The 24,005-nt window shown below is 38.1% G+C and overlaps 3 protein-coding genes across 6 annotated transcripts in view; 2 read left to right on the forward strand and 1 right to left on the reverse strand.

Annotated features, from left to right (window-relative positions):
* LOC118279920 (T-complex protein 1 subunit epsilon) overlaps positions 1-24,005 on the forward strand; it is a 324,585-nt gene that overhangs the window by 236,375 nt on the left and 64,205 nt on the right. The gene's annotated exons all lie outside the window — the stretch shown is intronic.
* Positions 563-10,402, forward strand: LOC118280016 (spliceosome-associated protein CWC27 homolog). Of its 2 annotated transcripts, XM_050702353.1 has the most exons (10): positions 563-739; positions 1,317-1,425; positions 1,751-1,851; positions 2,346-2,496; positions 2,932-3,121; positions 3,705-3,835; positions 5,321-5,603; positions 6,002-6,220; positions 9,565-9,696; positions 10,229-10,402. In XM_050702353.1, the coding sequence occupies exons 1-10, from the start codon at positions 698-700 to the stop codon at positions 10,377-10,379; spliced, it is 1,509 nt and encodes a 502-aa protein (XP_050558310.1). In that variant the 5' UTR covers positions 563-697; the 3' UTR covers positions 10,380-10,402. The 2 variants fall into 2 exon arrangements, with proteins under 2 accessions (XP_050558310.1, XP_050558309.1); XM_050702352.1 differs by lacking the exons at positions 9,565-9,696; positions 10,229-10,402 and adding an exon at positions 7,134-8,130.
* LOC118279687 (histidine decarboxylase) overlaps positions 16,072-24,005 on the reverse strand; it is a 121,796-nt gene continuing 113,862 nt past the window's right edge. Inside the window, exon 19 of the transcript XR_007706700.1 lies at positions 16,072-16,142. The gene's annotated coding sequence lies outside the window, so the exon portion shown is untranslated. The remainder of the gene's footprint in view (positions 16,143-24,005) is intronic.

Below are 24,005 nucleotides of genomic sequence, written 5' to 3' on the forward strand. Positions count from 1 at the left end.
GAAATAATATATAAGTAAACAATAATTATTGCATTTGAATAACAACATATTTTACCTATTTAGTACTTAGTACATACTATGGAGATACTCCATACTTAACTAACATCAAATAACTACTCCCATAATATTACCGCATACAGCCTTTACTCGGTCATCTATGTAATAAATGGGAAATAAGGGCAAAGGAAAAGAACGTATTAAGCCAAGGTTTACATAAGGATAAATTGAAACTTAACAAATTAAAACGTAACATGTTCATTCCCTAGAATATTTGAATATGCATAGATATCAGGGTAGATGGGATTCATAACATAACTCCCCAGTTACGTTATTGTATGTTCATGTTTGTGTTAAAAGTGAATGTTCCGTACGTTAGCCATCTGCAGTATCTATGCATATAAGATTGTTTTATTTACTAGCTATAATAAGATCGCAGAGATTGTTTCATAATCGTGATTAAAAAGGTATTGATATTAAAAGCTTTGGTTTCAAGTCCGAAAAAAATCAACGATGACATGGAAACGTCAACATTTTCAACTGTCACTGTCATTTCAAAGTGACGTTTGCGTTGCGGTATTGTTTTGGACGCTGTGTGTGAATCGAAAGATCTGTAATTTTGTAGTGAATAAAATGATTTAAATAAACTTTATTATTAAAGAATAGTAGTTTATAAGACGGAGAACGTGTCAAATACAAAATGAGTAACATTTACATACAAGAACCACCGGCTTTGGGCAAGGTAATCAACGGTTACATTTTTCATTAAAAACATATTTTTTTGCTATTTTATTTTAAAAATGAGCACTTTATCATCAAGTAGTTAGAATAGCTTTCAATTTTAACTTAATTTCTGTCTAATTAATCGATTTTAGTTGGGTAAATTGTAGTTTTTATATATAAGTTTTATCGTAGCTAATCATAAGAGGAAAAAGATAATAATACTAGAAAGTAGCTCTTATAGTTCAAGTTATATCAATTGATCATAAAACGATTACATTTTCTCTACGTTAAGTGGATTAGACTCATTCTTTGATACAATTGTCAAGTAATGTAACCATGAATTTTAAGTGTAAGTATAATATTATAGTACCTATTGTAATGATTATTCATTACAATACTGCATATTGAAATTACTATAGAAGGATAAAGCCCTCTTCTCACACGGAGAAGATTTTGGACATTAATCACCAGGCCACAGACCAGGCTAACCGACAGACAGACACTTTGAATATTTTGATTGACTTTCAAAAGTGCCGCATATCGGTATAATTGAATGAAATGATTTGATTTTTACGTATCTATCATTGTTATTGCAGGTGCTATTAAAAACTACAGCGGGAGAGATCGACATAGAGTTATGGACGAAGGAGGCTCCGAAGGCTTGTCGCAACTTCATACAGTTGTGTATGGAAGGATATTATAATGGTTAGTTATAATATTTTAGTATAATAAAAAAAACATTTTAGAGGACGCCGAAACCAATGAAGACAAACTAGTTTTTTTGTTTTATATTATCTTAAACAGAATGCTCAAAATTGCATAGTTACAACATTAATAATTTAAAGAAGATTCATAGGCAAACAGTAAAAACTAACTTTTAGATTCCAACTTTTGGAAAACATAACTGCTAAATTAATTATTCTGTTTTTCAGCTTACTCATTTATCTGCTTGACAAGAGACACTAGTTTAGTCGAGAGGCTCTAATTCATCATCGTGATATTCATTCTAGGCCTTTATTTATGTTTTCAGGCACAATATTCCACAGAGTGGTGCCAGGGTTTATCGTGCAGGGTGGTGACCCCAACGGTGATGGTACGGGTGGAGAGTCCATCTACGGAGCACCCTTCAAGGTAAAATAACATCATTATTACTTGTACCTATATATTTAAATGATTTTTTTAATAATGAATGACAATCCTGTGTGCGTTTATAAGTTCACATACACATGACACCCAGATCCGAAAAAACTATTAATGGATCACTCAAAGAGTTGCTCCGAGTCATAGTTATAAGCAATCAGTCAGTCATAAAATGTAGATAAAATATCAAAAAGAAATAGTAGGTATAAAAGAACCTTGAAGAAAGTACAAATTGGAGATGCCATAATGTGATTGTGTTCTATAACAAAACAAAACGACCCTGCCCAATGAAATTATACCTAAGTAAAAAGGTGTTAATAAATTATAAGCGCTGAAAGTTCTGAGCACATTGAAATGTGGACAATTGGCAACATTTTTGTAGTATCGGACCGCTAGATAAAAAATAGAGAGGGCATGGTTTGTAACATCCCGCGCTCCCCATAAAGTGTCCCATTACTAATGCTAAACATTTCCACCGTCCTCAGGATGAGTTCCACTCCCGTCTTCGCTTCAACCGGCGTGGTCTAGTAGGCAGCGCGAACGCGGGCAAGGATGACAACGGGTCACAGTTCTTCTTCACGCTAGCTGCCACTCCGGAGCTGCAGAATAAACATACTATATTTGGGAAGGTTACTGGTAAGGGTTCACTTGTTTTATGATAGGTATAGGGGGGTAAACGAGCAGATGGGGCACCTGATGGTAAGCAATCAGCGCCCATGGACATTCACAACACCAGAAAAGATATTAGTGTTTGCATCGAATGGATCGCATCAAACGGATTATTTTTTTCGGACAATCCACTGTATCAACAGCGATCGGATTGCCGATGTGAGTATCAGCAATCGGATTGCCGATACCACTTTCACTCGGATTTTTGGCATCGGCATTCCGTATGACGTCATCGGTACGTATCGCATGTAAGTATTGTTGATGATGCGGTCCATACAATGCGGATCAGTGGACGCAGTTGTATGAGTTTCTAAACAAGACAAACTAAAATTCGTTGCGTGCGATACGTCCGATGCGGGCCTATGGACGCACCTACCTTACAACATTAATTTTGTTCAACAGGAGAAACAATATACAACGTCCTAAAGCTGTCAGAGGGTCTGATAGGCCCCGATGACCGCCCAGACCACCCCCACAAGATTACAAGCACCACGGTACTGATCAACCCTTTCACCGACATCGTGCCGAGGGTCCGAGAGACCAGGGAAGAGGATAAACCGAAGAAAAAGAAGAAGGAACGTGTTGGGGTTAAGTGAGTGTTATTTTTTTTTGTGTGTATTGAATATTATTTTATAAAAATGTATTGGTATAATTTTATTTTTTAAAAACCCATTATCGTTTACGTGAGTGCAATTACAGGAATCGTAAGGAATCGTACCTAAGTTACGTTGCACAGCTGCCGGTAACCCAGTCACTGTGCCAACAATAGTCATAATTAGAATCTTATTTTTTTATAGTATAAGCTAGTAAACGAGCAGACGGATCACTTGATGGTAAGCAATTGCCGCCACCCATGGACACCCGAAACACCAGAGGCGCTACAAGTGCGTTGCCGGCCTTTTGGGGGTTAGGAATTTAAGGATTGTTGGAGAATCGGAGATTGGGAAGGAGGGTAATTGGGCCTCCGGTAACCTCACTCACACAACGCAAACGTTGTTTCACGTTGGTTTTTTGTGAGGCCGTGGTATCACTCCGGTCGAGCCGGCCCATTCGTGCCGAAGCATGGCTCTCACACACTTAATCTTCTTGTTTAACTCCCAGATTGGCCAGTTGGAAGTGACCTGAACCTAGATACCTCAAAATATTTTTATAAATAAATATGAAATAATTTTCAGGAATTTCGGTCTCCTGTCCTTCGGTGAGGAGGCTGAAGAAGACGAGGGTGAGGCTGCGGAGTATAGAGGGAAGCCCAAGTCTACGCACGACCTCCTAGAAGATCCTAAGTTGAGCAGTAAGACTGCTGCAGGTAAGCATTGCAATCCTTTTTGTTAATTAATCACAAACCCTGCCGGAGTCTGTGTTTCCTGAAAGCTACAACCCTGGAATCTTTAAGTCAAGAGTGAATAGGTTCCTTCTAGGTAAGCGCGCTCCATCGTCGACCGCATCGTCGCTTCCCATCAGGTGAGATAGCGGTCAAGCGTAAACCTAGCGTTTAGATAACAAAAAAAAACAAAATCCTCGAATAATATCTTCTGATTTATTTCGTTGCGGGATCCAAGACAGTCATTCATATCCCTAGGACGCGCCGGACTTCAGTGTTCCGGTGTTTTCATGGTTGTATCTACTGTAGATCCTGGTGCACAGTAGTTGCAGTGGTATGGGAGGTTGTGGCTGGCTTGTCCCAATAAAAAATAGATTACAAACAGTCTGATCATCTCGACACCAGCAATTTATACTACGCTAACTCAAAAAGCGTACTTTACAGTAGAGGCGTTTAAAGGGAAAAACGTGATAACTTTTACATTAATTAAAATACTTTTTTGAAATTTGGTATGCTTAATATTTAATTTATTCATTGTAATATCTCATATTTATATTTCCTTAATTATTTCTATTTTTTGATTTAGCGCAAGTTAGCCGTATATAAACGTAATTCATCAAAAAAATGTTACATCTTATACACGTCTAACTTATGTTAGCGTAGTGTAGTATGGGAGGTCGTAGTGCATAATCAATCATCTGATGCATATTACAATATTTTTATAAAGAAATGTACTTACTTACAAAAAGAATAGTCAACGTACCATTAATAAACTAATGAATACGTTAACACATAAGTATTTACTATGTAAAAGTCGCTAAGTCGTTCATTTTACAAACGAACTAGTATACACACGAACGCACTAAACTACGCTAACTATGAGTTAGTGCAGTGTTGCACGGACTTTGACCAAAGTGATCCGCGCGCACACTCCGCTAATAATAGTTGGCGTAATATAAATCGAGTGATTTCAAAAAGAACCTTTACTTAGCGTTTTATAAGATTTGTAACTTTCTTATTTTTGCATATTTCTTCTCAATTTTTTTATGACGTATGTAAACACACATTTTAAGCAACTTGGCATAAAAAAGTTTTTTCCAAATTTCGAGTTAGCGTAGTATAAATTGCTGGTGTCGATCTGATGCAATGTGCAATCGGCGCCGCCTGTGGATACCCGCAACACTAGAGGAGTTACAAGTGTGTTGTCAATTTTTTGGGGGATTAGGCCTTCGACAACTTCACTCATTGCACACGACGCAAGCCTTGTTTTAAGTCGATTTTTGTGAGACCTTCCCCCTGTTTCCAAACCCCAAAACCCCCTTAATCTCCAATACGTAATCTCCAATCCCCAAATCCTCAACCCATAATTTCTATAAGGCAGGCAACGTTTGTGAGTACGCTACTTTTTACGCTCTTTAACCACTCTTTTCCATACAATTCTTTTAACAATAAACAATTATTATCTTCTAGAACTAGAATTAGAAGAACAGAAACCCTTACCGGAGCCAACAGAAGAAGAAATAGAAGAGAAGGAAAAAGAAACAGCAGCTACAGTAAGCAATATCAGGGATAAACTCAGTTCCAAGAAGCGAGGGAAGACTCCAGAAGGAGACAGTAAAAGGCAGAAGACAGAAGATAAGAGATCTAAGAAGAAAGAAGAACAAAAAGAGGAGAAGCAAGTGTCGGATAGCGATTCGGAGATTGAAGAGTATTATATTGGGAAGGAGAAGAATGATGCTAGGCAGAAGGAGAAGTGAGTTCTTTTTTGGTTTTCTGGTTTACAAAATTGGTTTACAAACTGTAGTCGCCAATACTCTACGCAGTTTCACGCTATTTCAGAAGTTTTATGATATTATCATTATTCTTTAAGGCATTGATTACAAACTCAAATAATTTTTACTTGGTATGACTCAGGAATCGATTATAAACAGCAACTGATCTTAGGCAACTGACAGAGTTGAGACTTCTTAAATTGTGTGGACTCTAATAATTAAGTAATCCTCTTGACGTAATAACTTTGTTGATTGAATATTTCCATACTGGGGATTATTTTTAGGTGTATTTATGGGTCTGTATTTTGGAGGGTCACCATCTACTCTCCAATAAATACCAATTCGTTTTACATTTACCAATAAATTTTGACAATTACAGAGAAAGAATACAAAGCGAAATAAAGCAGCTGCGGAAAGAAATGAAGAATTCCAAAGAAGAGAAGATAAAAGAACAGAATTTGAAAGAACAAGGCGATAAAGAAGACGGTAAAGGTGACAAGAAGACGGCAGAAGATAACGAAATGTACCAGAAGTATGTAGAAGAACAAGAGAAGTATAGGAAGATGAAAGAAAAACTGCCTAAGAAGGGTGCTGCCAGGTAAATATGTTTACTTATTACATATTTTTTAGTGAACAGACATATCAGTTGATGGTAAGCAATCGATTTCACCCATGGATACCCGCAACACCAGAGGAGTTACAAGTGTGTTGACGGCCCTTTGGGGGTTAGGGATTGGGTATTTTTAAGTGTGGGATGCTTCGGCACGAAAAGGGCTCTACCGGAGTGATACCACGGCCTCGCAGAAAAACGATGTGAAACAACTTGCGTTGTTTTTCGTTGTGTGAGTGTGAGTGAGGTTACCGGAGGCGCAATCGGGTGATTGCAATCGGGTGATTGCGCCTCCGATCTTCTCAATCCCCGATTCCCCAAGTACTCTTAAATTTTTAACCCCCAAAAGGCAGGCAACGCACTTGTAACGCCTCTGGTGTTTCAAGTGTCCTTGGGCGGTGGCGATTGCTTACCATCAGGTGATCCGTCGGCTCGTTTACCGGCTTATACCAAAAAAAAAAAAAAAAATGGGGTGATCTCCCTCGTATATTAAATTTATATCTAATTGATTTCAAACCCAAAATTTGAATTCTAACATAGATATAACTTAAAAACATCAAAATTGGTTCAGTGGTTTAGACGTTATAATACTTATGCAATATTTTAATATTTTAAGCGCCGAACTTTACGTGAATTAATCGCACCGCCACATCCTATGACTTTCCTTTGCGTCACTATATAAAATTTTCAAGTGTAGTTTAAACAGAGAGGAGTGGAAGGAGGGTAGGGAGGCCTTTGCTCTGCAGTGGGACGATCATGGCTAAAATCTAAATCTAGATTATGTGCACACCATTTCTTTAAAAAATACCGTGTCGTTTTTACCTTAAACCTTAGTGAAAGTTCACCACCATACAAAAAATATCAAGCCCGAAGAAACTCATACAAGAAACAACCATTTCAGAAATTCGCGCACGAAGCAGGCGAAACAAGCGCACAAACGAAAGCCTTGGGTCAAGAATCTATACGAAAATCGCGAATATCCAGACAACTATACAGACAAAAACTTCCTACAAGAACTACAAAAGAACTTGAACATTGAAAAAGTGACTCTACCTCAAGCTATACAAGGCTCATTTCGAGTCGCACTACGCTTATGTATATGCGTTTTATACGCTATTATATACGTCTATATGTACAATAATTGGGTGCATACATACACTGTTATATACATGTCAATTATAGCTACTTTGTTCAGCTATTTGCTGTATATAAGCTTCGCTGGATCAGCTATTTTAAGGCATTTGAAAACTGTTCTTGTTTATCTAAGCATAGGTTACTTACTATCACCTATTCTCCATACTTTGACTGATACAGTAAGTACAGATACGATTTACGCTTGGGCCGTGATCATGATGATAATACATTTGATATTTTTTGATTATAATGTTCCTGCAGCCTTAGTTTCGAAGTCTTTATCTATAAATGCCGCTATATTTGCCTCTGTATGTCTTGTATCGCGACTTTCAACGCCTTTTGACGCGTTTATATTATTGACGATATCTGTTATTCTGTTTGTTCTAAGTCCACAGTTGTTTAAGACAATTTTACATACGAAATTGTTTAATTTAATATATATAATGACTCTTATATTAACTATAGTAGGTCTATATAGTGTTTCGATTACATTGTTATGTTATTTCGCGATTTTGATCTTTATTCTAAGTTGTTATTGTCCATTTTTGTTTGTGTACTGGCAGAAATATAAGGATAATAAATATGGGCCCTGGGATGAAGCTGTGATCAATGATTCTGATGATTTAGAGGAGTGTTTGTTTGTTAAGTCGTAGTTTTAGGTTCGATTTCTAGGTTGAGAAAGGGTTTTTATGTTGGTTATTGTAAAATGTTATTCTTTTATACCAAATATTTTTATAATAACTTGAGGTATACTAAATTAACTAAAAATCACGGTTTACGCGGCGCACGCTGTTCATGATGAAGAGCCCCTCTGTGACTCGAAACTAGTAGAGCTTTTCTCCAATAAATATACGTGAGTAAACCGTGATTTTTAGTTACTTAATAACAAATATTATGTTAATCATAATTTAAGATTGGTTTCTGTAAAAATGGGTATTAAATATTGAATATTATGCATTCAGGCCACTTATTTAGTTACAGGTTTAGTAAATAAATATTAATTCAGTACAAAGACAATAGCTATCTATAACGAAACCAAATCTGTTTTGTTACCTGCTTACCAAATAAAATGACTGACTGCATACTACATACATTACATATACTCTTTTTGAAAAAATACATGCAACATAATTATATATTCTGAATAGGAAACGAATGAAAAAAAAAATTTAAATATTTTTTAATTATCGTTATTAAAATTTTCAATTTAGAAAATTGTATTTAGTTACACAGAGGTAAAATTGCACCCAGTGTAGTAATTGTTATGTTAACTACTAGTGAAATTGGTAGCGTGATGCCATGTATGTATATAATGAAGTGATATTATGTAATTAATGAAATTAATAAATAATTAGCCAAAAATTATAATAAATATAATGGATATTTAAAACTTTGTTTTATTACTCCCAATTAAAAAGTATAATACATACGACTTATTAACTAATAAGAAATTAAAAAAGAAAGGAAAATAAGCAACTGGTAAAAAGTTTATATTATATTTTCCGCAAAAAAGGCAAATGAGCAGACGGATCACCTGATGGTAAGCAATCGCCACCACACAGTCACCCGAAACACCAGAGGCGTTATAAGTGCGTTGCCTGTTGGTTAGGAATTTAAGTGTTGTTGGTGGATAATTGGGCCTCCGGTAACCTTACTCACACAACGCAAGCGTTGTTTCACATCGGTTTTCTGTGAGGCCGCCACGTCATGTCTCTCCCACACTTGCTACTCAACTTGCACTTCCAAACTGCTAAATAACTGAACCAATTTTAATGATTCTTGATACAAAAATAGATGGATTTGATTTCCTCATCTTACAAAATGTTATAAATGCGATACTTTGTGAGTTTATGAGTGTGTATGTTTGTTACTCAATCATGTAAAAATGGCTGGATGACATTTGGAACAGGGGTTGATTATAGCCTGGAATAAAACAAAGGCTACTTTTTATCCCACGGAAACGCGGGCGAAGCCGATGGCAAAAACTAGTCAACCTTTTTTTAAGGTAAAGGAGCAGACGTATCACCAGATGGTATGCAATCGCCGCCGCCCATGGACTCTAGAAACACCAGAAGCGTTACAAGTACGTTACAGGCATTAGGAATTTAAGAGTTGTTGGGGAATTGGGGATTGGGAAGATTAAGAAGGGAGGAATAAGTAAAAGCTAGTCAAGTAATAACAAAATATCTTGATTTCAGGGAAGACTTCACATTACAACTTTTAGCCAAGTTCAAGAATAAACTTCACGCTATAAAAGAGAAGGCGGAGACCGAAGGGGAGCCGGCAGAGAAGGCAGATGACAATGATGATGACTTGAACTCTGATGATTGGTGAGTTGACACTCTATTGTGTATTGAATAGGGTTTAAATTAGAAGTAAACTACAGTCGACTGGTAAAAAAATAGAAGCATGCTAAAATTGTGCCGCTTTAACATATGATTGCGGCATGCGGCAGCTGAATAGCGGGTCTACGCTTTGATTTCCAGATTCTTAGTTGCAAAATTTTCGGAAATCCCTAATAATGGTTTGCTTTGCAAATAGACTAAATTTTAATGTCCTTTTTTATTTTCTTACGGAAACAAATACGTGACGTCACTTCTAGCTATTTATTTCATACGTAGAAATGACGTATCTGCTCCCTACTAAACTTTGATTCATTTTATTTAAGTTTTGTTATCTTATATGACAAAAAAAAAACGTGTCTAATTTTCAAACGCCGTCATCATCCCTATTGAAACCAGGCGTTCTAAATGTAATATCTAAAACCAGTTTCTTACTTGATAACAAACAAAGCACATTTAATTAAAAAACCTAAAATACATTTATAACATCTTAATAAATAACACAATTTAATTCTCACAGGTTAGGCCACAAACTACGGTTTGAAGACAAAGGCGCAGTGCTAGCGAAGGACGCTTCCACTAAAGGAGACGATTGGTTCGACATCTACGACCCACGGAACCCCATCAATAAGAGAAAGAGGGAGAAATCCGATAAGAAACAGAAGAAATAGAGAAATAAAAAAATTGTTTAAAATAACCAATATTTTTTCATTTTTTGGTGTTGTGTAGAGGGCGCCACTGTTGTTTTTGAGGCTGTTGTAATTGTTGTTTTGTTGTAGTGTGGAGGTGACAATTTTTGTGTTTGACACTTGTAGCTTTATTGTTGGGTAAAGAATTATTAAGTATAATTTATATGTTTAATTTATCTATTCTTTTTATAATAACTATCGTGAGACATACTAAATTAACTAAAAATCACGGTTTACTCACGTACATTAATGGAGAAAAGTTCTACTAGTTTCGAGTCATAGATGAACTCTTTATCATGAGCAGCGTGCGCATCGTACGCAGCGTAGCGTAGGGCGCGCGACGTCGAAACTAGTAGAGCTTTTCTCCATTAATTTACGCGAGTAAATCGTGATTTTTAATTAATTTAGTATGTCTCACGATAGTTATTATATAAATTCTCCATTAATTTACGGGAGTAAATCATAATTTATAGTTCATTATCTATTTTTCACATTTGTAACTACTGAATACGAGATTTTGGAATTGACAGCAATCTGGTGAAGTAGTTATTTGGATTCCAAATTCTTAATTTCAGGAAATAATTCAGTTAGGTACAAAATCTAGCCAACTAAAATAAATTACTCGACAACATCATCAGCACTTATCTAATTAATTCTACATTACATAAAACAATTTTAAAATTCAACTTTCATTCAATCCTTTCGCCAAACTACCAACTTTTTAAACGACTTCGCGTGCAAAGACTACTTTATAGTCTATACAGCCTAATCTGACCATTGTCCGATGCTACCACAGATAACAAAATACAAAATAACCTATGGCCGTAACAAGACATAAAAGTTAACGATCCGTTAAATTTATTTAACTGTAGTATTTTTTTCATGAATTCCCGATTTACAAGAAGCTATTGACATGATGTGGGCGGGGTGCTAAGTCATTGATCTGTGTATGAAATGTAATTAAAATGTCTGCCAAAACTGTTGTATTCATTATTATTCTTTGTTCCTCAAACCTTTATTAAGTAGAGGTCAAATGCTGGTCACTTTTAAGTGACCAATCTGTGCTCTTAGTATGCATTTGCTTTACGCTTAAAGTAGTCGAATCTAGACGCGTTCGGCGCTCTGATCCATGAGTTCGAATAAACCAACCAATCAGTACCCATAGTACGAGTTTGAATGAACCAATCAGTGCCGTACGCGCTCTCGTTTCGTTTCAATCTCCGACAACCCTTAAATTCCTAATCCCGAAAAGACTGGCAACGCACTTGTAAGGTCTCTGGTGTTTCGGGTGTCCATGGGCGACGGCGATTGCTTACCATCAGGTGATCCGTCTACGAGGCTTTATGCCATAAAAATAGGTTTATCAGAGAACGCTGCTGTCCGGTATCTATTAAATATATTATGAAGGCTCGTAATCGACGCACGACACCCACTTGAAGATTAGGAGTGGTGAAAATAATTGTATTCAATTCTGCTGTCACCATGTGGCACATATACCTAGTTATACAGACTGAAATAGGTAATATGCGAAAGTGAATTTGTTTGTCACGCTATAGCACCTGAATCACTGGACCGTTTTTGATGTAATTTTTGCGACAGTGAAAGCTTACACCGTTATTAAATTTGGCATATGACACTGACATACATATGACTACTTAGGTACCTTCTCTTTTATATTATAAAATTACTCATTTATACAGAATTGCAATACTTTCTTACGTTTAAGTTTTAATCCTTCAAGTTACACCAGCCGCCAAACGTCTACTGCCCAATAAAGGCTTCCTTCTAAAAATAGGGCTTTTTTTAAAGGCGTAAATCATCCAATGACTTCTTCCGCCTTGGGCGAGGCGAGAGGAAATGTCAGACTCTTAATGACTAAAAACCACCACGTTCCTACTCTGGTTTTTCGAGCCGGAGCCTCGGTAAACCCGCTAGATAGTCCACAGCTCCGGTTTAAATACGGCTTGCTACAATTTTCACACTTGGCAGGCGATTTGATCTAACAATTACTTAGATCATCTGTGGAAAGGTAGAAAGCACTGCTAGCAAAGCCTGGTTCTGTCCATTAGCAGAAGAGTTGGGGTGACACACGGTGATGGCACAGCTCAACTGTTGGACATACCTTACATCACTGAACATGGGTCTTTCTAGTACTACTTTAGGGAACAGTGAGTAAAGTTCCCTAAGAAAAGGAAGATCCTCCGACCAAGCGAGGTGATCGTGAACTGTTGTTCGTTGGGATTTTCTATCCATGTTTATTTGCATGTAAACTTCATAATGTGCGATGTAGGATATTTTTTTAACGTTATCCTTGCTTTGTTTATCGATCGCCTAAGTATGTGCGACTTCTGTTCTCTGTCACTTGTTATGAATCGTCACGCCATATTACCTACTGAGTTCGATCTTCATCTCTTAACATCCAACCACAGCCATACAGCGGATACACAAAAACACACTTGTAGGAAGAAATAACCAGCTTCTCTGTCGGTTAAATACAAAGGCGTGAAGTCCGAATGGTAATTGAAGAGGTCGTTGACTTATAACATGTATAATTGCATGGCTTATGGAAGAACGATGTTTTATTTTATCAGTTACTGCGATCGCTAAATAGATGGTTTGCAAAGTTTTTAATCTTGAACCGAAGTTAATTGGCTGGGTGAACTGTTAAGCATGGTGATCATATACCATCACGGCTTTTGTTTTGTGAAGACTGACAGGGTATAAGTAGGTGTTTTTTTATGGTATAAGCCGGTAAACGAGCAGAAGACGGATCACCTGATGGTAAGCAATCGCCGCCGCTCATGGACACTTAAAACACCAGAGGCGTTACAAGTGCGTTGCCAGGCTTTTGGGGGTTAGGAATTTAAGGGTTGTTGGGGAATCGGGGATTGGGAAGATTACGAAGGGGGTAATTGGGCCTCCGAACTCTTTCACACAACGCAATCATTGTTTCACGTTGGTTTTTTGTGTGTTCAACTCTTTGTTTCAACGTCACGCATTTTATCTTAAAAGAGGTAGGCAGAGATGCACATTATGGCACGTAAAGCCACTGTACAATGTAAACCCACGTTTTCTGTTTTAAGTCCCACAGAATACCGGGTATATTTCTAGACTCCGTGCTATTAGTGAGAAATTTTCGACCCCGAGACCCCTTGCCCGGCGATCGTGCTTGCGACCACTCGGCCAAAGAGGCAGTATCTACTTTACTTTGTGTGATCTACAAATTATGGTACCATGTCTAGGTGCAATGTATATTGTGAAATTGTACGTTTGCAAGCGCACCTAAGATACAGGAGAAAAGCTCTAGTGTGGGGCAATGTTTAAAAAAGCCGTTAAATAAAGGCTAAAGAGCGTTGGTCGAGTGGTCATAAGTGCGACTGCCAGACAAAGGGTCTCATGTTCCATCAGGGGGCAAAGTACTGCTGGACCTTTTTCGGTTTTTCAAAAATTACTCAGTAGTAGCACGGAGTCTGGAATTGTGCCCAGTATATGGCAATAGGCTCACCCCCTATTACACGGGACTTATAACACAAATGGTGAAGAGTGGATGTACATTAATGAAGGCTACATCGGGGCTTCGGCTCAAAGCAGGAGAAGGAACGGGGTGGTTTTCAGTCAGTAAGAGTCTAACACTCCCTCCCGCTTCACCCATAGCGGGAGAAGTCATTGGATGAATTTCCCCCTCAAAAAAAGGTTATATTTGCGTGTACATCTATCTACGGATTCGGGGATTAAATAACGATAATGTTATGTAAATTATAGCCAAGATTAGATTCAATTGAAACTGGCGGCCATTGACCCTTGAGGCTTGGCTATCTGGCAAGTGATCAACAGTCAGTGTAGTTGCTGAGGTCAAGTTGTGGAAACAGGGATGTGGTAATTGATGGATGACCACTTCTTATGTGCCAAACTAAAACTGAGATAGAAGTTGACACTATTTCTTCTTTCGCACACATCCATAGCACGAATCTTTCCATATACACATATAGCTTAGATGAGTCTGTTTTCACCAGTGCTAAGCTATGTGTACCAATGAATATGACTGATGGAAGCCAAACGCATCCACAGCAACGTAGCATAGCACATCTCTGGTGAAAAAGCACCCCAAAATAGTGGTTATGAGATGAACTTGTGAATTTAGGAAATGCTTATACAGGGTTTATTGTACACATTTAAATAGCATAGGTTAAATAAATTTTTAGTAGTATGCGTGCAATGGGCGGTCGTATCACACCATGGTGATATCTTTCAGACAACCTTTGGATGGAATATTTAAAAAAAGAACAACAGATACTTAGTTCCTATTCCCAGTCCCGGAAAGGCGGAAGGCGAAGGTAAGGAAAGGAAAGGAAAGGAGAAAGATCTTGTCTGTTAGGTACCTATTCTTGACTCCAAGTTGACTTAACACTTACTGAACAATGAACTTTTACTGAGTTTCGATTGTTTTCATAATAAGTAGTAGACACACTTATATTAGCAGGGTGATCCGATATAGGACCAAATTTATCGACATTACCCAAAGAATTATTTGGAAAATTCATTTATGGTATAAGCCGGTAAACGAGCACACAGATCACCTGATAGTAAGCAATCGCCGCCGCCCATGGACACCCGAAACACCGGGAGAGTCATGCTTCGGCACAAATGGGCCGGCTCGACCAAGGCCTCGCAGAATACCAACCTGAAACAACGTTTGTTGCGTTTTGTTTTGTGAGTGAGGTTACCGGAGGCCCAATGCCTAGCCTTCTCAATCTTCCCAATGACCGATTCCACAACAACTCTTAAATTCCTACCCCACAAACCGACAACGCACTTATGTTTCCTCTGGAGTTGCAGGTGCCAATGTGTGGCGCTGATCGCTTACTACTTAGGTGATTCGTATGATCGTTTATCGGCTTATACCATAAAAAAATATAGAGGACTTTGGGTCGGCCAATCAGAGAACTGAATGCGGTTTCGTTTCGATCTCGTTAAGCGATAAAACAAACTTGTACCAAACCCTCTAATTGTAACTTACATCGACACACTCTACCATCGACTCCTGCCATCCTTAACCACCGTAATTATTAATTTAATGTTATAAATTGGAGGTGCTCGTCAGCAGATCGTGTGATAAGCACATCGCTAATTATCTCATTCATTGTACGTCGCATGAGAAAGAATTGTGTTAGTTACATTAGTCATTGTTTTGTTGACTCATATTGGCACATATGTATGTACGTGTGGCTTTGTGATATGGGGTAAGCAGAGATTAAGGTAATTGAGTCTTGTTAATGTAACTATTTGGGCCGTGTGGTGACGGCAGAGTTACCATGACTACTCTTCCCGTGGGTTTCTAATGAGTAGTACCTGAAAATCATCCAATGACTTCTCCCGCCTTGGGTGAAGCGAGTGGGAGTGTCAGACTCTTACTGACTAAAAACCACCCCGTTCCTACTCCTGCTTTGAGCCGAAGCCCCGGTAACCTTTTACCTTGTCCGCAGATAGCATCCTAATTCTTATTTTAATGTCCGTCTTGTAGATTAGTTTAAAATATTAGACACGTATTGTTTATTTTCTTACGGAAACTAATACTGTTACAGACATATTGAATTGAAATATTGCGTGATGATATCACTTCTGGGTACGTTTTATACGTAGAAATGACGTATTTGCTCCCACTCCTAAACTTTGATTTGTTTTATCTAAGTATTGTTATCTTATATGACAAAATAAAAAAATACGTGTATAATATTTTTTAATTACCTAACTGACGGACTAAATACTTATATTTTTAATTTTCACACTCTGTCACCCGTCATCGTCCTTATTTAGAAACTCTTCCTCCTCTTTTTTTTGAAGTCGGTTAATTAAGATATACCCACACAATATTATCTCTAGACAAGCCACTGAAATCTTTACCTACGTACATTAAATCTAGACCAAAAACAGTGCTTAGAAATCTAGAAATCTCTAACTGAAAATCTGTCGTGGGATTGTTGATGTAGCCTAAGATTGCACATTTAGATTTCTCTTGCGAAAACAGTTGTTAAACGGGTAATTTAACTGTTAAGTTTTAATTGTAACTGTTAATATAACTGATCTGTCGATTTCTGAAGTTTCAGAGTCTATGGTGAGACGTAATATATAAAACTAGCTTATCGCCTCGGCTTCGCTCGCGTTAAGTAGTATTATTATTAACGGGATTCATCAACATCCTTTCTTGGGTGATGATGACATCATAGTAGTTTTATGCATGCAATATCTCAGCCCGATCGGTTTAAAATTGGCAAAGTTTTGTACAATCTTTCATCCACTATTTCTACGTAATAACATTTACCTGCATGCGAAATTTCAGCGCGATACGTCCAGTGGTTTGGGCTGTGCGTTAATAGATCACTGTTAGTCACCTTTGAGTTGTATAATATATTTAGATATATAAAAAACCATGGTATCATATTTAATTTTTACACCACTGCCTTATTCTTTGAAGAATTAAAGGGGTGATCATTTGTGACCCCTCTGGTGTGTGGGTAGACACACAATGCCGACCATGGCAACGAAGCCAAATGCTGCTCCCTATTCCTTAAAAAAATAAAAAGTAGGATAGATCCATCTTGAAAATATTATAATTTTTTTAAGGAAGGTAAATCATCCATTGGACTCTCCCGCTTTGGTTGACGCGAGAGGGAATATCAGACTATTACATACTGACTACAAACAACCCCGTTCCTAATCCTGCTTTTCTAGGCGAAGCCCCGGAGCCCCGGTAAACCCGCTAAGCAGTCCGCCGAAATTAGTATAGTATAGCAACCTACGTATATTTCTTCCGTTATCTAGTATACAAATCAAATGATTATACGTTGTAAAAGTATACAATTTCGCGCACACAAAAATATCATGAGAATCTCGCAAATTTCATGTTCCTTTGTATTTCTTAACAAAGTTATGTGAATATAACAGTCCGAAACGGTTTCTGCGTTTCTTTTTTAAAAAGCGAAAAAAAAACTACAAAGATAACGTAGGTAGCTCGTCTGTCATAATTAAAAAAAATCCTTAATTTTGTTTCGTTTTTTGATTAATTTACTCTTTTTTTTCTTCGCACGTCCAACTAACTGCAAAAACGCGTTACTTCGGAATCGGTTCAGTGGTTTCTGAGAATTTTGCAGACAAAGAACCTCATAATCTCTGTTTCCTTGATTGATGGGGTAGACAGAAGCGTATAAAATTTATAAAACATGCCAAAACAATGATGCTATCTTATATACAATTTTATAAAGCTGAAGAGTTCACTTGTTTTAACGCGCTCTCCGGAACCATTGGTCCCATTTGAAAAAAATATGTTTCTGTTGGATAGTCCGTTTATCGAAGAATAGACTAGTTTAATTATTATAAAACATCACGTTACTATCAATAAGAGCCGGACACGGCAAGTGACACCGCGTTGAAGAAACTAGCTTTAACTCTTACAGTTTTACTGCGTTATAGTACTTTATAAGATTATTTAGATATGACTGACAAAACGGTGCGGGATACGAACCCGCTACAACTTACGCGGCAGCCAGTTGCCGGCCACTGTGTCAACCGTGGATATTGTTTTTATGTATTACTTGTCACCAAAATTTTAAGCAACTTCTAAGTTAAGAAGTTAAGAACTCAGGTGTTGCTTAAAGTTTAACAGATTTTTGTAAAATCGGCATTACAGTCATGTGTCCCGTAGATGGGGCAAAGAGAGAGTTGTTTCAAAATTAAAATTATCACGATTTTATTTTAAGTGGGGAATATCATGGGAAAATTATCTAATGACTTCTCTTGCCCTGGACGAGAAAAAGGGAGTGTCAGACTTTTTTTTTTTTTTTTTTTTTTTTTTTGAGGGGGGAAAATCATCCAATGACTTTTCTCGCCTTGGGCGAGGCGAGAGGGAGTGTCAGACTCTTACTGACTAAAAACCACCCCGTTCCTTCTCCTGCTTTTCGAGCCGGAGCTCCGGTAAACCCGCTAGGTAGTCCGCAGCTCCGGATCAGGCATCAGCCCTGTTGGGCCCCATCTGTGGTGGTCTGATGGCTCTTTGAGGCGCGCGCGGAACGCGACGCGCCGCACGCACGGGTCTGGTTCTGTTCGGGCGGTGAGCTACCCTTGCTCGCCGTCCGCAGGCCCGCACTTACGGTGGCCGGAGATCGTCTCGGGATCCCCTACGCCCGGAGTGTCTTTCGCGACGGCTGGGGCGTGAGGAGGAGGTTTGTTCTCTCACGCGCCCCGCCTCCTCCTTAGCTAGCATGACTGCTTCGCAGAAGGAGGAGACGGCATCCCAGTCCCTCTCGCTCCGCACCATGGCCTGAACCAGTGCCGGGCTCGAGAGGTCGCCGTCGCCGACCACATCCCTGAGGACTTGGCGGTGCTCAGCCCACGCAGGGCACACCGCCACCGTATGTTCTACTGTGTCCTCCGGGCGGTCCTCACAGTGATGACACCCGGGCGTTTCCTCCCGCCCAATAAGGAACAGGAACCTACCGAAACTCCCATGTCCGGTAAGCACCTGCGTTAGGCGGTAGGTGAGGACGCCGTGGCGCCTCTCAAGCCACTCCTCAAAGAGGGGACTTACCGCTGCGATGACAGCGAGCCCAGCCCTCGGTTGCGACAGTCGTTGCTGCCATTCCGCCATGAGATCGCGCCGAGTGTCAGACTCTTACTGACTAACTCCTTAGCTAGCATGACTGCTTCGCAGAAGGAGGAAACGGCATCCCAATCAAAATTATCACTATAAAAATACAAAAACGCTAAATAAACCACATACCGACATAACTCCAAAACATAGCACAATAAGTACATACATGATACACGCATATAACTGCAAAATGGTTTTTTGCTCAAATTAATTACTACTCTACATGGTACCTATTCTATTCTACACGGTATGTTTAATTTGGTAATTGAAGTAGCACGTTTGAATTTAAATTTAGTTTTGTAAGACGTAAATCATGTAATGATATCACGGCTATTATTCTTTAAGGAATAGGCAGAGGTGTGTTTGACTCTAGTACAAGTTTGTTTTACGTTTAAGTACGAAACCGAAGAGACCGCGATCAGCGCTGTGATAGGCTGGCTCCAATGAACCAACCAATCAGTACCCTTAGTACGAGTTTGCTTTACGAAGGGACCGCGATCAGCGCTGTGATTGGCCGACTCCAATGAACCAACCAATCAGAGCGCTGAACGCGGTCTCGTTTCGATCTCTTTTCCGCGTGCGTCTCACAGAGCCATTAGACCACCACCATTTGAGCTGATACCTAGAGCTGCGGACTACTTAGCAGGTTTATCGGGGCTCCGGCTGGAAAAGCAGGAGTAGGAACGGGATGGTTTTTAGTCAGTAAGAATCTGACACTCCCTCTCGCCTCACCCAAGGCGGGAGAAACCATTGGATGATTTTGCCCCCTTAAAAAAAGCAAGCCTTTTTATGTAGAGGAGGCACATAGTCCAACAGTGGACTGTGTCGGACTGATGTGCTGTTGATGATGTTGATGACGTAAGCATATAAGAACTGAGATATTAATTTAACTTTCGTGAGACATACCAAATTAATTACACTGGTCAACATGATTTTTTGCCGTTAAATAATTTATATATTTTCGGTATCTCTCATATGTATAAATATTTAAAAAAAAAAACAATCTATTATATCAAAATATCTAAATAAACGATATACTTTGAATTTGAAAAATTTTGACGGTCTATCGATAATAAGTATTGTGGTTGGCCATTCTAACAAAAACAAAACTGATATTTGTAAGGACACGATATACCCTCACATTTGTGCACATTTAGTGTATGTTATTCTTAGGGCGGCTTGCGCAACATTTGGTCTAAACAGAATTTAGTTAAATGTGTTTATCTTGCTAAATATGTTTAACCTAAATACAATTAAAAATCTCTTGCTCATGTCCGTATGGATGGTAATTTAACTAATCATAGTTAGAGAGTCGGTAATGCAGTTTCTTGCGTTCCTTTTTACACTTTCGTGCGTTGTAGATTTGACTTAGAGCAAAATTGTTGCATTTCTTAAAACAAAAATGCGTAATATGGACCGACGAACTTTCAACTGACACATCAAGTCAACCGAGCTGTCACACATTGTGCTGTTGTGATTTGTGAATTATTGTTCTCGTGGTATTTTTTATTGATTATTAATTATTTTAGTTGAGTCATAATTACCATGGCAAAAAAGTGTTTCTTCTAGGGCCCGGGGGCCTAATTTTACAAAAGAAGAACTGATAATACTGCTTGCAGCGATGGAACCATACACCCATATTATTGAGTGCAAAAAGACTGACCAAATAAAACAGAGTGAAAAGCAAAATGACTAGGTCAAAATAGCTATTATTTATTGAATATCCATTAATAAAAGTACATTTACTTACTTGTTGCTAGTTTTTATTTATTACTATTTATTGAATATCCATTAATACATACATATCGTCACGCCTTTAATCCACACATTATGTTTACACCCAATTTTCACAATTTATGTTGTAAGTCCCATATAATGTGTGGTGAGCCTATTGCCTTATACCGGGCACATGTCCAGACTCCGTGCTACTACTGAGAAACTTTCGAAAAACCGAAAAAGCCCAGTAATACTTTGCTCGACCCGGGAGTCGCACTTGCAACCACTCGGCCAACGAGGCAGTCCATATCCATTAATAAAAGTACATTTCCTTACTTGTTGCTGGTTTTTAAATGTTATTATGCTATTTGCTGTAACAAAAATATACTGGTTTCTCTCGTTAGACGAAATCTAAAGAATTTGTGGTCCGAATACATTCCAAATAAGTCGGCTCTCTCAAACAATTCCCTCGGTCTATTAATATGTATATTCTATAATCTTCTCATCGTCGTCAGAATACAATTCCCACAAATCCATCTTACAAACTTCCTACCGACCTCTTTACAATCTTTTATAAAATAATAGTAAAATGTCTATAACCTACATAAATATGATGACGCGTGATTGGTACTAAACGTATTTAGCGAAGCTAAATAGCCATCTTTGGGTATTTAACTTTGACAGTTCGTTAAACGTGATTAGTGCCTAAATTTTTGTTGTGCAAGACGCTAAATGTAATTAGCAGACTAAATGCGTTTACGTCACTCTTAAACTGTATTTAGCGACGATGCGCAAGCCGCCCTTAGTTTTTTATCGCATTATATCGCTATTCAGCACTAGACGACGTTCGATTTCCAGTGTTTTTTCAACTGTTTATTGAAATTGTGACTAGCTTTTTTCTGTTATTTTTTTGATAAGTTTCAGTTTAAAAGAAAATGTAGAAGTACAATATGAATCGAAGTGCTTATATTCACCGGACCTCATTTGTTCTATTTGTGGAGAGTTTACTTCAAGTTCTAATCGAGAACGACCTACAAAACGAGAGATAAAATTGTATACCCTGATGTGGAATCAGTAACTTAACCGCTTCTTCATACCGAAAACTGTCCACTGCCGCAACCTCCACCACAGGAAAAAGTGTCAAAGAATTTTTTGGGAAACACAAAGTCTGCGAACTATAAGGAGATAGTTTCTAAGCTTCTACAAGATTTAGGATGTAATATGTCTTTGAAGATACATTTCCTTCATCCCCATCTAGATTTTTTCCCCGAAAATTTGGGTGCAGTAAGCGATGAGCACGGGGAAAGATTCCATCAAGACATCATGGCGATGGAAAGAAGATACCAAGGAAAGTGGTCGCCGAGAATGCTTGCAGATTTTTGTTGAACACTAAAACGAGATCATCTGTCTTATAATTACAAGAGGGAAGCAAAAATAACAAAAACATTCTCAGAATAAATTCTTTTTAAAAAATATTTACGAACGTCAGTAATTTTTGGTTACTTCTTAACAAATGTATTTTATGAAAAAAATGGGTGTTTAAATTTTTTTTTACAAACATATTTATAGTAGTTGCATACCAAGGTATGAAAAAATACCACATTTGAGCAACGGCAAAAAAAATATTATTATTTTGTTGACCAGTGTTATTATGTTATCGGCTTAGAAGCGCGACAATCGCCGCGTCGTGTGTCGCGGAATGATGCTCATTAATATGAGCCTCTAGCATAGCTTGAAATTATTCGAGTTCCTCGTCAAACAAATACGTGAGTAAGCTGATAACATAATAATTAACTGAGATATTATTTTAAATTTAGTAGATTTTTTTGTATAAACACAGGATGTGCATTTTAATACAGTTACTTAAAATTATTATTTATTTTTATATAATGTTAACGTTTTAATTAGATAAATCAGATTAACATATGGAAGACATTAGCTAATGGGTAACGCCTTCCGTTTACTTTTTTGTATGTTTTTTTAAACTTTGCAATTATTTTAAATACTCGTAAATGTCATAAATCCTAGTTTTTTGTTGCAGTTGACTCATTTAGAGATCTAGTAAGATAATTATCTAATACCTATAGTTTTACCTCTTTTAATTAATGTAGATACCTAGGTAGTTAGCCATAATTATAGTAACGAAAAGGCCAATGTAGTTTACATTCAAATTGTAAGAACCGTTTTTGTAAGACTGCTATTCCACTAGAGATGTGCTATGCTACATTTCTGTGGAACAATTGGCTTCCATCAATCATATTCATCGGTACACATAGCTTATCACTGATGGAAACAAACTCGGCTTATGTTTTTTATATGGAAAAATGCGTGCTGTGAATGCTTTATCACTAGAGTTGTGCTTTGTAGCTATGCTGTGAGGATATAAAAGCTAAGCTGTGAAAATTGTGACCGTTTTCACTGCCACTAAACTATGTAGCTGTGCGAGGAAGATGCGCAGCTCGAGTATGAGATGTATCAATAGTAGGGAAGCCATTCATAGCACACATCCATAGCACGAATCCATAGCACGCATCTTTCCATATAAAAAAAAACATATCTTAATTAAGTCCGTTTCCACCAGTACTAAGTAATGTACACCAATAAACATGATTTGTGGAAGCCAAATGCATCCACAGCAACGTAGCATAGCACATCTCTAATGAAAAAGCACAGTTAAACCAATAATGCCTCCTTGCTAAACAGTCAACCATTCACGAGTCTTCGAACCAGGAATCTTCGTAAGGAATCCATCAAAAATACTTTAGAAACAGCAGATTATTGTTGAAATGTTGAATATTTAGTTTTTTTGTATATATATGTCGCTTGCTTCCTTCTTACTACGAGTATGTGGCGGGCGGAGCGTGAACGCGGCGGGGTTTTTTTCTGAGCAAATTAATAAATTAATCTCGTGTTATTGTTGTTTTGTCTGTCTGTCTGTTTTGTGTAAATGGAAGTTAGGATGTGGTATCAGAATTATAACTCGCTGTTTATGTAGTTAGAATGACTGCCTCGTTGGTCGAGTAGTCGCAAGTGCGACTGCCGGACAAGGGGTCTCGAGTTCGATTCCCGGGTCGGGCAAAGTATTGTTGGGCTTTTTTCGGTAAACAACAATTTGTGGATCACACAAAGAGTTGCTCCGTGCGGGAATTGAACCCGCTACACGTTGCACGGCAGCCGGTTGCCCAGCCATCGCGCCAACTGTGCAGTCTTCAATCGAATCGTGCAGATTGAGTGACAGTTACAGTTTA

Source organism: Spodoptera frugiperda, chromosome 22 (assembly GCF_023101765.2).
Source record: "Spodoptera frugiperda isolate SF20-4 chromosome 22, AGI-APGP_CSIRO_Sfru_2.0, whole genome shotgun sequence".
Lineage (NCBI taxonomy): Eukaryota > Metazoa > Arthropoda > Insecta > Lepidoptera > Noctuidae > Spodoptera > Spodoptera frugiperda.